We start from the raw sequence: 16,138 nt of genomic DNA on the forward strand, positions 1-16,138 counted from the left end.
AAAATTAAAACAGCATTTACATGCATTAAGACACTAACAATTGTTTTTAACATGTAAGAAATATATTTTTAGCTGCCTGAAGTGGGGGAAAAATAAGAGCTTTCAGCTATTTTGACAAAGTTGCTGATGTACACCAGCTCTCTGGGATGTTGACCTCGGAGACCCCAGGGACTGCTGACTTTCCAAACTGGAAGTCACTCTTTGGTGACACTTGAACTTTTCCGACTTTCAACTCTGAGATTTATATTTCAGAATGTAAATCAAGTGTACTGATTGATCATAATCTCCTAAATAAGCTTCGCTTAAAAACCTTTGGGGTTTTTTTTGTTTTTTTGTCAAAGATGTAAATAATTTAGATATTAATTTGGAAGTTAAATAGCTCTCGATAAGGCCATTGATAGAAAGTATTCAGCAGGATCAGAATGATGCAGTTCAAGCCTTCATTTTCTGCCTGTTGTGAGCCATTGAGATGTAGATGCATCAGCCCCTGCTGTCAAGAAACTGTTGACGTCTGCAGTTTGCTCCATGATAATTTATGCAGGACTATGCTAATTCACAGGACTTGTCGTAAAACCTCTCACACCCTGGAATGCCTGTGGAAAGAATGAGAGTGCCACACTGTTTCTGTGCTCCTGTATTCCCTGCTTTTATTTACAGAACAGTCTAACTCTACGCCTTCTGCTTACCTTGAAAGGGTGAAAATGTAATCTCCAAATTTAAATTTTATTTACAGGACAGTAAACGCATATTAAAGGGATAGTTGAGGATTTTTGAAGTGTGGTTTTGTTAAAAGAATATAAGTAACTAATATCTAATTCAGTAGATATCTCCCAAGACTTAATTTAATGTACATTAAGACTAGTTGGTCCCAGAGGCTGAAACTAACCTCCACTCTCAGAGGGCAAAGACCAAAGTGTACTTTTGACATTGTAATACCACATAGAAAATGGCAGTTGGAGGTTGTGTGCCACCTATTATCTATCGACGTGAATCACCCTGGAATGCCTGTGGAAATAATGATGCAAATACTCAGATTGAGGTTGTAAAGGATGTACAGTCAAGGTAGTTGCTTCTTTTGACAGCGGGGCACTACAAAAAATCTAATTTTTAAGTTTAAGTAACCTCTTTCTTATTTGTATACTGCCCTACTCTTCTATTAGGCAGTTCGTAGCTGTAACTGGAAAGACATTGCGTGTGATTCTTAGTATACAGGTGATACATTAACTATAATAAAAAAAAAACTCCCGACTCAATGCATATTTTATAGAATCATTAGCTGACAAAAACATACAAGTCGACACACATACAGTGTGTCGAGTCAATATTTGGTTGTGACTACTTTTGCATCTCTTAATACTTCAATGCTGTGTGTCATGGAGATGACCCTACTAGCGAGGTTATTCTGTCTGCGAACTTTTCCTTGCACTCAATGTTCTAATGGCCTGCTTGGATACAGCGCAGCCATAACAGGTTTCTTCAACAATGACGATTAGTGGTTTAAGCAACAAGGAATTATCACAAAAAATAGAGAACATCAATATTTAGAAAAAACAAAACTTTATTTGAATCCCATGTGACCACTTTTTGCCACAAACATTGCACAGTATGAAAAGAAATCACATCATTGGGCATTGTGTCACATCAATTGTACACATGATCCTATTATAGGTGAAAATGTTTGTTTTTGGTGATTTCAAAATAATAAAAAAAAAAAGTCTTTCAGTTTGTAAAACAGCAATATGTAGTGTTTAACTTTACAGTCCACTGGCCGTTGTTTTCGCTGAGTGATGGTGAGGGGTGAAGGCTCAGTCTAAGAACCTGCTACATTGATCATATGAAAAATATCCCTTGGTATGAAAATAAGAGTATAAAAAAAAGTTCATTTTAAAATTAGCTAAAAGTAAATGACAAAAATCATAACTATACTTATGAAAACAGTTAAACATTAACTACAGTAGTGAATAAGTTTTTCATCGATGCCAAGAGCAAAGTGTAAGACACTGAGATGACCTTTTTTCTGCCTTTAGTGTGCAAATGAATGAGGCAGAGCAATCAGGAACTCTGAAATGTTTTTAACCGTAAATGAGTGTGGACGCGACCCGTCTGAATCATCCAGCTCTTGCTCCATCCCTCTATGGCGATATTCAGTACAAGTCAAAGACATAAAGACAGGCAGCATTTCTTTGATAACATTTTTGGTCCCTGTGTGCAAATAAAATACACATGTAGATACATACGCATGTATATGAAATGACTAATCTTACAGCCAAGGCACCTTGATACAGTTTTTTTAAAATTAAAAAAAACAAACAAAAAAAAAAACATCCTCATCATGTCGATTGGTATACCAAAAATAGAAATGATCAGGCTTTCATGTGGTTTTGTTCTTTCTTGCGTGCAGAAAAAAAAAGTCACTGAACTGAGGAGTTCCATCCACATTCGAGACGCAAAGTCAGTCTCCTCCCCCTCCCCCGCTTCTCCTTTAGGACACCAGCTGTTTGGCTTGCAGCTCCATCTCTGCAGCCCGTTTGAGGGCCACGTCCACCAGGAGCTGGAAGCCGCTGAAGTCTTGTGTGAGGTCTGGAGGGGTTGGGGGAGGGGTGTTGAACAGGCCGCTGCGGGGGCTGAGGTTGCCCTCCATGCTGGTGCTGCTGAGAATGGTGGTGGTGGCAGAGAGCGGCCCCTCATCCCGGCACCGGAACATCGCTTGAGCCTGCACGGACTGCAACAGCTCGGCCGCCCTGTCGCAGTTCATTCCTGGCGCTGAAGGATGGGAGGCTGTCGGGCTGGCCTGCATGGCTGTGGTGACAGTGGTGTGACAGATGACAGAGGGCCGGTTTGGAATGAGGCCAGGAGAGGGAGACGAGGAGACTGGAGAGGACATGGAGTGGGACACGGGCTTCCTCAGGACGCTGGGAATGCTAGGGTCGAAGCTGGAAGGGTGGAGGGCGCGTTTGTCACAGGCCTCCTCTGCGCCCGCAGCAGGACTGCTGTGTTTCGGGGACTGGGAGCTGTCAGAGAAGCTGTCACCAGCCTTGCTCCCTTTCCTGGAGATGGTGAACTGGTTGGGGTCTTTGCCGTCTTTTCTCAGCATCTCTGGGAGGAGTCGTCGCCGGGCATTGATAAACCAGTTACACACCTAAAAAAGACAAGCACATAAGTCACTTTAATGAGAAAGCTGCATTGTTTGGCTAACATTTTATGCCTACAAAAAAAAAAAAAAAAAAAAAACTTTTCACAAATTAAGAACTGATTAAAGTGGGTAAAAGGCAATTACCACATGTTCTGGGACTGCAGAAGAGCAGAGTTTATCAATTCAAAGTTTTAAAAATTTAGACTTCATAGAGTGGGAACTTTTTAAAAGTTCTTTTTAAGGATTAGCAGTTAATACGAGACCAGAAGTAAATGGTGCATTCGATTTGTCTCATAAGAACTGGGAATGTTGCATCATTCTGGGAATGATGCAACATTTCAGTCAAATTCTAGTTCCAAGCAGGAAAGTCACTGGGTTTTGCTTACTGTCGTGGTGCCAACTTGATTTGGCATTAAAAGCTGATAATGGATTTCTCCAAATTTTACATGTTCAACTCTACAGGAACATATTGTGCGCTACTTGTTTAAGCAAATGCATACCATCAAAAGATCAATTCTTATTCCCTATAACTTTCACTAGGTTTTCTAGGCACAATCGCCATTCTGGAAGCTCTTCTACAAGGAGACTGCAAACTTCAGGAGGACCTCTTGTTGTGTTTCTCACTGGAGACACTAAAACTACACTTAGCACAAATAGCATGCACCATAATTCCACTGGCACCATTTAATTCGCATGAGTCCAAATGAGTTGTACTGAAAGATATAGCTAATGGCTAGTCCAAGAGAGGCCAAGATCAAAGTAGGCTGTTGCCATCATAAAAACAACTCTTATCTCAAAACCAAAGTGGCTGAAGCAAATGCTATGTTATGAACCTTTAACCCTTCTCATTTTATCATTAGGCAGTTAAATTCACAAATTACCTATGATAATTCAGACAAGAATTAAAGGATTCTTCCTGTGCATCACCAATGAGCTTCTACAGTGAAACGCGTCCTGAGAAGGAACATGTAAAAGGTATGCAGGCACTTCTTTAATAGAGATAAAGAAGTGTATAATTGAGAAAATAGGCATTTATGTGAATTACATTTTACTTATTTTAATCATTATTTTATACTGCAGTTTCTATCAGGAAGACACCACCTCAAAATGAGACTTCTCTGTAAATAGCCAACCAAAACAAATTAATTATGAATAAAAAATTTGTAAAATAGTATTCACTTAAATGTGTATGAGACTGTCGTTTTTGTATTTTTAAAGATAGTTGAACTTTGCTTTTGATCTTGGACCCTGCTCTTGAACGCAAGTGTAGGGAACCAACTTATCTGGATTAATACTGAATAAAAATGCTAAGAGTCATCTACAGCGAGTAGCACATTAACTACCTATGACTTAACTTGAAAAATCCTTAACTCTCCCTTTAAATGATGTATTTTAACAATAAGAGCTAATCTCCTTTGTCAAACTATTAACAACCATTGTCCCACCCCTATTTTTGTTCACTCCTTTAGGCTAGTTGTAACTGGCTCAGGGAGGCCTGTAACTCTAACTATGTAAATGACTATGCATTGTTCCCAGACAGCTGGGATGGAATGAGGCTGGAGGGAGGGAAATTCCTGTCCAATGTCTCTTAGCCAAACCCGCAGTACTCACAGGGAGTGAGTTTACTCACGTTGCCTCATATACTTTTTGTGTTGCAACGTCAAGCTGGTTTGGATGACCTTCAATTCACTGTTGACGTGTTGCGTTTGCCATCTTGACAGGATATGAGTCAGTAAAGCTCACGCTTGTTTCCTCTCAAGTTTTACAGTGGTGGTTTTTTTGGGGGTTTTTTTTTACTTTAATTGTTTACTGGCAGCAGGTCTTTGGTAATTTTATGTGTCTTCACTTCATACCTGCAACGTGGAGAGCTGAGTCTGCTTAGAGAGAAGAGCCTTCTCCTGCTCTGATGGGTAAGCATTGTAACGGTGCTCATACAGCCAATCCCTAAGAATCTGGACCGACTCTTTGGGCAGGTTCCCTCTCCGTTTCCTCTTCCCGTTGCTCCCGGCGCTCGAGGACAGATCCAGGGGGGTGTCAACGCTATCCTCGTCATCCGTTTCGCTCCCCGACAGCATTGTCAGACCTGAAACAAGAAAAGGAGAGCACATTAGGACAGGACAGGGTGGGGGGAGAGAGAGAGCCTATCCTGTTTTTATCAAGTCCCGCAGAGGCTGTCTGGAAGGCAGCTGATGTGTCAGAAGCGAGCTGTCAAGTTCAGCCATGTGATTCATATAAGGAGCGAGGGAGGGAGGATGTGAGAAGGAAAAAAAGAGGAGGGGGAGAGATTGAAGGAGGGGGGGACGTCACAAAGGCTTGCCTGATGCTGTGTCAGTTAAAAAGCCCTGCCTTCACAAACCAACCAAACAGTAGGGAAAGGAACATTTAAAAAGGGATTCCGTTTTTGAACAACAGGAGCGGTGCCTTTAAAAAAAATTAGAAGGTTCTGCTTTCAATGTTAGTCATTATCAAACAAGGTTTTGGGTGTTTTGAATCAGCATGAGAGTGACATATCAACAAAGTCACTCTCATGACTAAATAATATACTTAACCCCTTTTTTCCCAGAATTTCTCTGATTCTCAGTCCCATAATGTATTTATTATGTCATCTTAGGTAAACAGCAGTGGTTCTGCTAGGGGGAAAACAAGAGATTCCTCATGCTGACTCTTCAAAGGCTGGTATGTGATCCTCACAAGAAAGCAAACTTTTGCAATATTAATGCTACAAAAACTGTAATAATTGAGGCAATACATTTGTTTTTGTTAAAACTGAAAATATTTCTAATTATTGCACCCAATGAGTGTTATCGGTAACATGCATTTTTGTTCCCTTAACCCGTGCATTGACTAATTTATTTTTATGCATTAAATTAAACCATGAATAACGCCCAGTAAATCTGCAGTAGTTTGTAAATGACAATTTGATATTAATTTTGATATTTGTTAGACCCCACAGCCCTACTACATTAGAGCGACGTGTGACACCTCTTACGTTTTTACACCATGACTGTCAGTCTGACTGACAAATTCAAGAATTTCAGGCCATATCCATGTGAGAATGTGTTCTATTCATTTGTGTTTTCTAAAAGATGTTTTGTAAACATGGCAATGATTATTGTCCAGACATATGAAACAAAAGTGACCCAAATGTCACACTAACTATGCCTGTAGGTGGCGACAAATAGCAGTCATTGAAGTACACCAAAAACAAAGGAGGAGGAATTAAATCTGACATTTTGGGGGTTTGAGGTTTAAGTTTGTATTTGTGAATTAGGTGTGTAAAGTATATCTACTTGGAACAATACAACACCTTTAGCACTATGAACCCTTATGGCCTCTGTAAACCTGCAAATTCTTGCTGGTCTGGTTAGAAATATTTCTAAACAGCCAAATGAGTATTTTTTTTTTTTTTTGTAAATGAGAGAAATAAACATTTCAGCCAGCAGATCAGCAGTACGCAGCAACAGGTCAGAAGGGGGCAGTGCTGTGTTACTCTATGCCCTATAAACCTCGAGAAAACTCCAGTGCTTTGGGACTTTCCCTGGCATCTTATGCAAATTACTTTAAACTCCAAGAACGGTACATGGAATTTTTTTAAACTTCAAATTTAACTTCAACATATTGATAAGAGTATATAATCCCTGCCTGACTGGCAGCAAACTGAAAACTACATTTAAGCAGAAGTATTCATTTGGAAAATTTATCTTCTGAAAGAAATAACTTTTGAAGCAGCTTGCCAGTAGCTTGTGTGATATTTAGACCAATATTTACACCTGGACAGCTTAGAGAGCCATGTAAGAAAATTCAAAGGATAGACGAGGTTTAAGTGGTCTGCATAAGAACAAAGTAGTGGGAAAAGAGCAAGAAAGTTCCCAACAGGATGAGGTAATTACGTAGGCTGGAGAAGAGGGGAAAGGGGGAGGGGAGACCTGTTGCAAATCAGCGTCTCCAGACTAAACAAAAGAACCCAAGGGCTGCGTGCGTCTTTGTACCCAACTGAAAAGTTTCCACTCGCCAAGAGATACTTTATGCTGAACTCAACACCTTCCTAAAACTTACAACTAATCAGAATGATCAGAAAAGTGTTGAAACTCATTCAAGTCGTTGGTTTAGTAAGTTTAACACAACTTGTAAGATGGTTTCTATTGTGTGCCTGCGTGAAGGAGCTGCACCACGAGGTCCATGAACAAGGCAACAGCCAACTTCCCAACAATGAGGTCAATAAGAACATTAGCCTACTTTCTGATTTCAGACGCTTTAAAACCGTGCTTAATGTGTTTGTCTCTTTAAGACCGAAAATATACAACGTATCGATTTTTTTTATATTCGAAAGCACGTTGTGAAAATGTCACAAACTCGCGAACACAATAGTGCCACCAACTTGGGCTTTTATCATCACTGTCTTACTTCGTCACTTATTTAATGAAAAATGCCTAAATACAAAGGTTCAAAAAGCAAAACCGTGGTGTCTTCCTCTTAAGTTTTAACGTTTTGCGCTTTCAATCTAGGTCGAGACTTCGTTATAAAAACACGTAAACATAGGATAGCGCAACACAAACAAAAGTAGCATAAACACACGTGTAACTAATCTTAAACGGTGAGTGAAAAACAAGCATATCGACTTTTGACACCGCGCCAGCACATGGTGGAAGAAAAGCCCCCTGTCATGTCTGAGAAGGAAACAATGGACTGCATGGTTTGCATATGAGGCGAATCATTCTGTTTACCGTTTTCCCAGCAATGAAGCTCCATTTTTTTAAATATTCTTCTACAACAATCTCATCCAAAACATCCCACCTACCTTTTTTCGTCTTCATCTCCGTTTGTAAAATGCCCAGTAATTCCTCTGTTTTTCGTCCGTTCAGTGTGTATCCCAGGGGGGGAAAATCCTTATTCATCAAGTTTCTTTTTTAAAATATGTTTTATATTGGTCTCTCTTCTCTTGGTCCCTGTTGTGAATCTTGATATAAAAAAAGAAAGTAGAGGTGGCGGTGGGGGTTTACCTGAGACCACTCCGTCCCTTCGGCTCTCAAAGCCGTTTTCCTCGTTGACTCTGTGTGTGTGTGTGTTTGATCCTGAAACTGGGTGACAGCTATCTTTGACAGCTGCGTGACTCAACGCAGAGATCCTCCCACCATGTTGAGCTGCATGGGGAAGAAAATCTCTGACATCAGCACGGCTTGTTCCACTGACATGAATACATACGGTTTCGTAAGGCTTTAACTACTGCAGAATTACCCCTAAATGCATAATAACTTACACATACACACACATTTGAAAACAATATGCTGGGAAAGCATGTTATTTCTTCAATAAGGGAGATCGGAATGAAAACAAAACAGGCTGGTGGAGGGAACACTGCGGACCTCGTGGCAGTAACTGAGTGAAACAAACACGGTTTGTCTTTAGGCAAAACCTCTTTTAAAAAGTCTAGAACATGTTTTGTAGGTTTATCTCCAGACTTACCAAAGGCTGTGCTTTTTAAGATCGTGATCCTATTATGCGTATTAGGGTTCAAACCGTTCAATTATTAAGTGTTGGACAATATAATGTGCCTGCTCCTCCTCCTTTCTCTCTCATTTTGCCGTGTTGCTACAGGAAATTCATTAATGTTAGTTAAATTTGTTAATAATGTTACCATTCCTAGTATAAACCTCCAGACGTGGGTGTAGTAGTGACTTATTGACCCCGCCTTATAGTGCGCCAGTTCAGGTTATTGAAACCAACAACAAGGACGGCGATGGGGAGGGAAACGATCGATGCCTTCATTTGTATGCGGACCACAATCTTGCGACAGCTGCTGTGGCATCGGCTGTTTGCATGAATTTGTTCCAAACAACCGCTTGGGTTCCATCTTTGAGGTGAAAATGTCCCCCTCTAGTGGTTCGTTTTGCCGCAGATTTTATATTTGAATATGAGGGAAACCTGAGGTCCTCGAGCTCCCTCTGGTAGTTAAAATGCTTCCGTGCAACCCCATATGCATAAATACGAGAATAAAATAACACGTTTCAACTATAAAGTAAAAGAAAATCTTCTTATATATCTCTTTGTAGCCCACATATCAACTGAAGATATCTGTTTACATTTTTGACTGAGAATAACTGAGAATGCCTTGCACTTTTTCACATTTTGTCATTTCAAAAACCGAGGTGGATTTTTATTCAGTCCTTTTTAATTTGATGTCCCTAACTAAAATTAATTTGAACTTTTTGCCTTTAGAAGTCATCCAATTAATAATGTCTACATTTGTGTTGTTTAATATCAGTGTGAATGCAGCTTATCAGTGAACAAATAACATCATGAACGCAAAAGAACACAGAAGATTGGTCAGGAAAAAACTCAAAAGCACAACTTTATGGAAAACTGTCAAAAAGAATGCTATTGTTGAAAGAAAGTCCAAGTTAAAGAGTTCCCCATGCCATGTAGAGGACACTGCAAACGAATGGATGAAGGTGTTCTGATTTGATCTAAACAAACCTGAAATATGTGGTAAACATAGACTTACACCACCTGGTTCCTTCTGTACACCATGTCCAAAGTGAAACATGCTGGTGGTGGGAGCATCTGAGAGTAAGGATATTTTTCTTTTGCAGGGCCTAGTTAGAGCTATGAGGAAGGAGAAGGGAAATCCACACTTGATCGTCAATAAATCTTTCTCAGTACTTGGTTGCACCTGCATTGACAATGCAGGTGCTATTCATATAGATGGTTTCTAAGTCAAGTGTATTCTACTAGTCATGTCCCAGATCTCTCCATTTTATCCTGACCTCAATCCATATGACACCAATTTTGCAATAAATATTGGAATTCTACATCCAGCCTTTAAAACAAAAACAGAAAAAAAAGTTAATCTGAAAATTTAACAATGCTTCTATAAAGATTTTATAACATAACATGGATATTCTACAGACTAAATAATTACCTCCATTTATTACTAAGCATAATATTTCCTGAACGTGCATCAGGAAATGCACGTTCAGGAAATATCAGAACATGACGATCTATATCATCATACTCTGATGATATCAATTAATCAGAACATGTAACAGCTTGAATTGTAACCACATGACTGCTATGAGGTAAAGGCTATATAAAGCAGTCACATTGTGGGAATCTCCAGAAGGTATAACAGTCCAGGCGTTAAATATAGGCATATGAACAAGTTTCTCATATCAAAGGCTTATAGCCTTCTGTCATTCAAGAATAAATCTAATTGAAAAATGTCATAATAATATTTAATACGATAATATAAATATACATTCAACAATTTGTAGTTTGTTTGCAATTATTGTGGTTATTGTATGTATTTATTGTATCCCTCCCAAAAATGGACTGTCTACAATTATTACGTCCAAGTCTCATAAGATTATTTCTTTTTCTTCCTTCCTTTCTTTCTTAATTGTGACTTTTCTTTAACTTCTTTATCCCCCTCTTTCTTTCTATGCTTCTCCTTGGCTATTGGGGAGTAATCTTGTAAATAAAAAAGAGTGACTATCTATGACTTGCACTGATGGGTCAAGTCACCTAGTAACAAAAAAAAAAGCGGATGGCAAATGCGTCCTTTCAAAATAAAACTTTATCTTTACAAATAAACGTGTAGGCCACTTGTTTACGACAAAAATGTTGTCACCTTCCTGGGCATGTACTTGCTAAGTAGCTAAAATATAAACTCTTAATTAGTCACTTTATAAATAGCTATTTTAACTTTGATGTTTAGACAGATTGCAGTCAAGTCAAATGTATTTTTTTTTCAATGAAAACTTAAATTTACCATAGATATATTTGAGAAAAGTCTTTAAATTTATCAATTACATTTTATTATTAAAATGTAAACAAAAAGAATCTGAAGGACTATTTACTGAATTAATAAGGGAGGGAAAAAATCATACAAACTGTTTCTGTGTGCTAATCTGCTTTAGGAACCCTTTGCTTGCACATCTCAAATACTGCCCTAAGTGTTGTTTCACATAAGTAAATGAAACAAGATGTTTTCAGAATATGATTTAATTTATTAAGGGAAATAAACCGAACCAACATGACCTTATATTAAATGTTATCACTGTCTAAACCTGATAACTTGTTTCACAAACTCCTAGCATCAGCAACTACCAGACAGCGTTTGTGAAAACTGTTTATGGGCTTTTCATAACACTTTGGAGTAACTCTTCTTTGGATATTTGTTTTATTTTTGCAACATTTTAGGGTTTCAAAGTATGAATATCATACTTGTATTTGTCCAAGCTTTGACGAGGCCAATCCGAAATGGACTTAAGTCCTTCTTTATAACTCACAGCTATAAATCACCACCTGACAACTGGACATTCTCCTTTATTAGTTTCTAATAATTGTGGCAATTTGTCCAGGCCCTGAAGCAACAAGGCAGTCTCAGACCATTGCTTTTTCTGTGTGTTTGTCTGCTGGCATGTTTGACTGTAGTTGTCTTGTGCTATGTCACAATTCATGATTGGTGTTTTTATATTTTAAATACATTTTTGGACAATTGTACATGAGAAACTGGCTTGAAAAAGATACCGAAACTTTTTTAAATGTAATTTTATCTTGAAATTCTCGAAGGGAAGTCTATGTGATTTAAGCCTGCCTGACTGTATAACTAGCAGGGTCCAGTTGCAGTTTCAACTCTAAAATTAGGGAGGCACCCTGTCTGCAAATGACGCAAAGAGCCCGAACTGGAGCTTGTCGTCGTCTCTGCGTGTTGCTGATAAGGTGACTGGGGGCCATGGAGACGTTCCCAACAGCTCCCCGCTGTTGTTACCGATGACACGGGTCTTAATATATTTTTAGCCGCTGTTGTCATGTTTTCGTAACGGCACGGCCGCTTCGCCTGCTATAAAAGACTGCGTTTCAAACATGCAGCTGTACAACAGCGTTCTCACACACTACCCGAGGGCGTCCACGTCCAGGAAAGTTACTGTCAACCTGTCTCCGGCGTCCGAACACTCCAACGCGGCGACGCAAAGTTCCTCTGAGGTCGACGGACAACTTCGACTGCGCACAACTTCAGCGACTAACGGCGGTGAGACAAACATGCCAGCCTTTTCCTGCTACGAAGCCTCACCGGTGAGGCCAGTTCACTTCACATCGACGGCTGAGATAATAATCCGGAGACCTGATGGAGTGGAAAGGTCTGTACCTGTTCACATCATCAAGGAGCCCAAGAACAAGTCGCAAAGAGGTGAAAATGAGCTCTGCAATGACTGTGATTCAGATATAATGGGGGAGATGATTAATCATCTGGGACACGGAACTGATGAGATGTTTCCTGGGAATCATGTTTTTAGGAGGAGCAGTATCAGTGGGATGAGGTATTCATACGAGGATGAAACCTCTTCCCAAACATCTTCTTCTAGAAGGAATGGATTTGCCTCATTGGATATGGAAGAACTTTCTCCCATGGGGTCATCACGTAAAGAGGAGAAGGCCTTTGAGCTCAGTGTCCTCCAGGAGTCTCCACCGCAGAGATGCCAAAAAACAGGGGACATCAACGATAAGGTCACCAGGTATCTGGCTGAGGTGGAGAGGCAGAACAAGTACCTCCAGGAGAGACACAAGTACAGGTACCACATCATTCCAGATGGCAACTGCCTGTACAGAGCTGTGTGTAAGGCCACATATGGAGACCAAGCAAGGCATGGGGAGCTGCGGGAGCAGACCGTGCACCACATCGCCGACCACCTGGACGAGTTCATACCCATCATTGAGGGGGACGTTGGAGAGTTCTTGATCAGCGCGGCGCAGGATGGTGCCTGGGCTGGGTATCCAGAGCTCCTAGCCATGAGTCAAATGCTGAATGTCAACATCCACCTTACGACTGGTGGCAGCCTGGAGAGTTTCACTGTTTCCACCATGGTGCACTATCTTGGGGAGGAGGACGCCTCCAAACCGGCAATCTGGCTTAGCTGGCTCAGCAATGGTCACTACGATGTCGTATTGGACAAGCGTCTCCCCAACCCAGAGTATGAGGACTGGTGTCGACAATCGCAGATGCAGAGGAAGCGGGACGAGGACCTGGCAAAATCTATGGCAGCCTCGCTGTCTAAGATGTACCTAGAGCAAAATGGTTATGTTTGAAATAAAGTTTGTCTGACGGAGCACATATTTTCTTACAAAATGACAGACAGAGACTCTTCTGATGACTTTTTTCCTGCTTTAAATTATTTTTATAAGATTTCTAAGTGTGAAACAAAGTGCAGTGCACAGACTTGAGTTTTTCTATATACCAGAACTTCCAGATTGGAATTTGAAGGATGTATGCTTGTTCTTTGGATGATTTTAGTTATGTTGACATCAGTGATGCTTTGAGTTTGAGTATTTTTGCAGTGTACAGCATTTATTTGCCTTTTCTTGGCTGACCATTTATACTTTTAACATCATTTGTGCAACAATTGACACATTTTAAACAGGGCTCCAATGTAGTCTGGAATTTGTACAAAAAGCACTTAGGAAACTGTTAGATTTCTGACTTTCCCTTTTCTATTTTCTGAGGATAAACATTTAAAAATGGCAAAAAAAAAAAAGTGTTTTTATGTCTAAATAACATGCTTTGTCTTTGATTTGCTTAATCACAACTACATTTTAATGTTACCCATTATTATGTTTGGTTTTTGACTCACTGACTGAATGTACCTCAACCCCCCACAAAGAACCATTTCACTACTTTTTAGGTTTCAGGCAACTGTAAAGTGAGGTTAAACCAAAGATGTGGTTGGTGATTCAGGCCTGGGTAAAATGTAAAACAAAGCACCGTATTTGCTGATCTTTGTTATTTTGACCAACCCTAATAAACTTGAAAAAAGTTCTTGATCTAATATAAAGAGCCCACATGTTATATGAGATCCTTCAATCTTTATTTGAGAAATCAATTATAGATTTTAAGATGGAGCTGATCTCAGTTAGTCCAGACACTAAAAAGTAGTGAAACCTTGCATTCCAAAAAATTAAAGCCAGTTTAATTTTCATGACTTGCAAAACTTACAGATAATAGAACAACTGACAACTATTTAACCCATTTCAACATTAGTTTTTTTATATTCAAATGTCCAAAGTGTTACGAAAGACTGCTGAAAAAAATGTCCATTTGAACTGGGAAATGTATGGAATTTTGTTTTGAAATGTTTAAGAACCCAGTTTGAAATGCAGTGAGTTTTAGATTGCATTTCCTTATGTATATATGTATTTTTTTATTTGTCTTTTTTTAAATCTCTTTTCTCTCTTTTGCACAAAAGTTCTAACTAGGTATAGGTTGGTTATTGGATTCTCACCACGCTTTATCCACAGTAGTACAGCATTAACAAAAAAGTACAACCTGTTCTAATTGGTTTTCTTTAGCTCAGTAAAACTTTCCTACTGCTTCTGAGGTAATATATTACTACAGCTATAACTGTTTATCTTTTTTTTATCTTAATGCATTGGCATATACAAAGATATAAATTGTACCAACTCAGTTTTGCGGTAGTTTTAAAGCAAACATGTAGTACCTTAGTAAGAGTGATGGGTTTATTTTCATTTTTTTTGTTTTAAATCATGTTTCTTTCTCTTTTTCTAAGCAAGTAAATGGTGCATTTTCTTTTTTTCAGACAGCTGACTAGCAGCAGCACATGGGGGAGGGGTAGCGGTAGAGAGTCTATGCTCCACACAACTGGAGAAAATTCCAGTCACTCTGGCACTTTATCTGGCTTGTCATTAAAACAACCATAAACTGTAGGCACATAATATAGTACAATTTAGAGTTTGTGAAACCAGATTTGCTTCATTCAGTCCATGCCAAGTCCCACCACAATTAAGTTTTGGTGTCTTGATGATCTTGAGTTATTTCTATAAATTTCACGGAATTGTTTTTATTTTTTGGGATTGTTTCTGAATAAAATGTAAAAATGAGATTACATTTTCCTGCTTTTTTTATATACATATTAACATTTCTTTTTTTTTTTCTAATGTACTCTTGCTAATATTATCTGAAAGGCTTTGTAGTACAAAGACTGTACTTGACTCCATTTGAACTATGTCAATTACAATGATCCTACAGCCAATTCTTCAGGTCCAACTGCAGAACTTGGTGTAAAAACAAAATTAAAATCATGAGTTTGCTTCCACATCAGTTAGGTGCTAGTTTGTGTTGGTCTGTCACATAAAATCTGATTAAAATATACTACAGTTTATGGCAGTTTATGTAACGTAACAGTTTAGAGATGCGAATATTTGTGCATCACACAGTACATGACAAATCTACGGATTTATAAACAGAAATAGATGGAGGTGGCAACCTTTGTCACGTTAGAAAAGGATCTTCACTAGTAATCTGTATCTATGACTCTTATGACCAAGTAAGGATTTTAAAAGCAAAGTCTGCAGAACTTTCAAAAACAAAAAATACCGTAGTCTTACTGCAACACATTCCAGTCTATTTTTATAAGGTTCCTGGAAGTGTTTCCGAAATACCTCCATTATGGTTTGTTTCAGTAAATTATTTGGAGTACAGAAAATGACCCTTGAATTTTTTTGCTGCAAGAAAAAGAAAAGAAAAGAAAAGAAAAAACAGTTTGACTTTGCTTCCACTAGATGGCACTCTAAACTCTAATATTTCCTAAATTACGTTAACGTTATGCAGTAATTATTATTTTTCTTTTTCTTTTTGTTCAAATGTAGGGGCTTCTTTATTAACTCAGCGCACAAAGCACAAGTCTTAGTAAAATGTATATTTTTAAAGTGTGCGTTTAGGCACTTCATATTGCGATTTTCATTTTAGTTAAAAAAATTTAACTTTTTCCTGAAACAACCTAACAATAACATAAAAGTTTTGTGATGTGAGCTTCAACTGCTGCTTTTGTTACATTCTTTTACCTGAAACCTTTACAATAGTGATGTAACGACGCAATCACAAGCACATAGAAGAAAGTTTTAATCTCTTTAATGCGGGAAGAGGAATGGGCTCCTCTGGCGCCTGAGTTTTCTCCTACGGATCATAAACAAGCAGGCAGGCTGAGCAGAGCA

The 16,138-nt window shown here is 38.8% G+C and overlaps 2 protein-coding genes across 2 annotated transcripts; one reads left to right on the plus strand and one right to left on the minus strand.

Moving 5' to 3' along the window:
- Positions 1 to 1,540: 1,540 nt before the first annotated feature.
- On the minus strand, positions 1,541 to 8,226 carry LOC102235802 (homeobox protein AKR-like). Its single transcript, XM_005798587.3, has 3 exons — positions 7,932 to 8,226; positions 4,987 to 5,216; positions 1,541 to 3,139 (listed from the first exon to the last, which is right to left on the minus strand). Exons 1-3 carry the CDS (start codon positions 8,026 to 8,028, stop codon positions 2,483 to 2,485), a joined length of 984 nt encoding a protein of 327 aa, XP_005798644.2. The 5' UTR covers positions 8,029 to 8,226; the 3' UTR covers positions 1,541 to 2,482.
- Positions 8,227 to 11,653: 3,427 nt separating this feature from the next.
- otud1 (OTU deubiquitinase 1) lies at positions 11,654 to 15,030 on the plus strand. Its single transcript, XM_005798620.2, has one exon. It carries the CDS (start codon positions 11,999 to 12,001, stop codon positions 13,217 to 13,219), a length of 1,221 nt encoding a protein of 406 aa, XP_005798677.1. The 5' UTR covers positions 11,654 to 11,998; the 3' UTR covers positions 13,220 to 15,030.
- Positions 15,031 to 16,138: the final 1,108 nt, after the last annotated feature.

The sequence above is a fragment of the Xiphophorus maculatus genome, chromosome 21 (assembly GCF_002775205.1).
Source record: "Xiphophorus maculatus strain JP 163 A chromosome 21, X_maculatus-5.0-male, whole genome shotgun sequence".
In the NCBI taxonomy this organism is placed as follows: domain Eukaryota; kingdom Metazoa; phylum Chordata; class Actinopteri; order Cyprinodontiformes; family Poeciliidae; genus Xiphophorus; species Xiphophorus maculatus.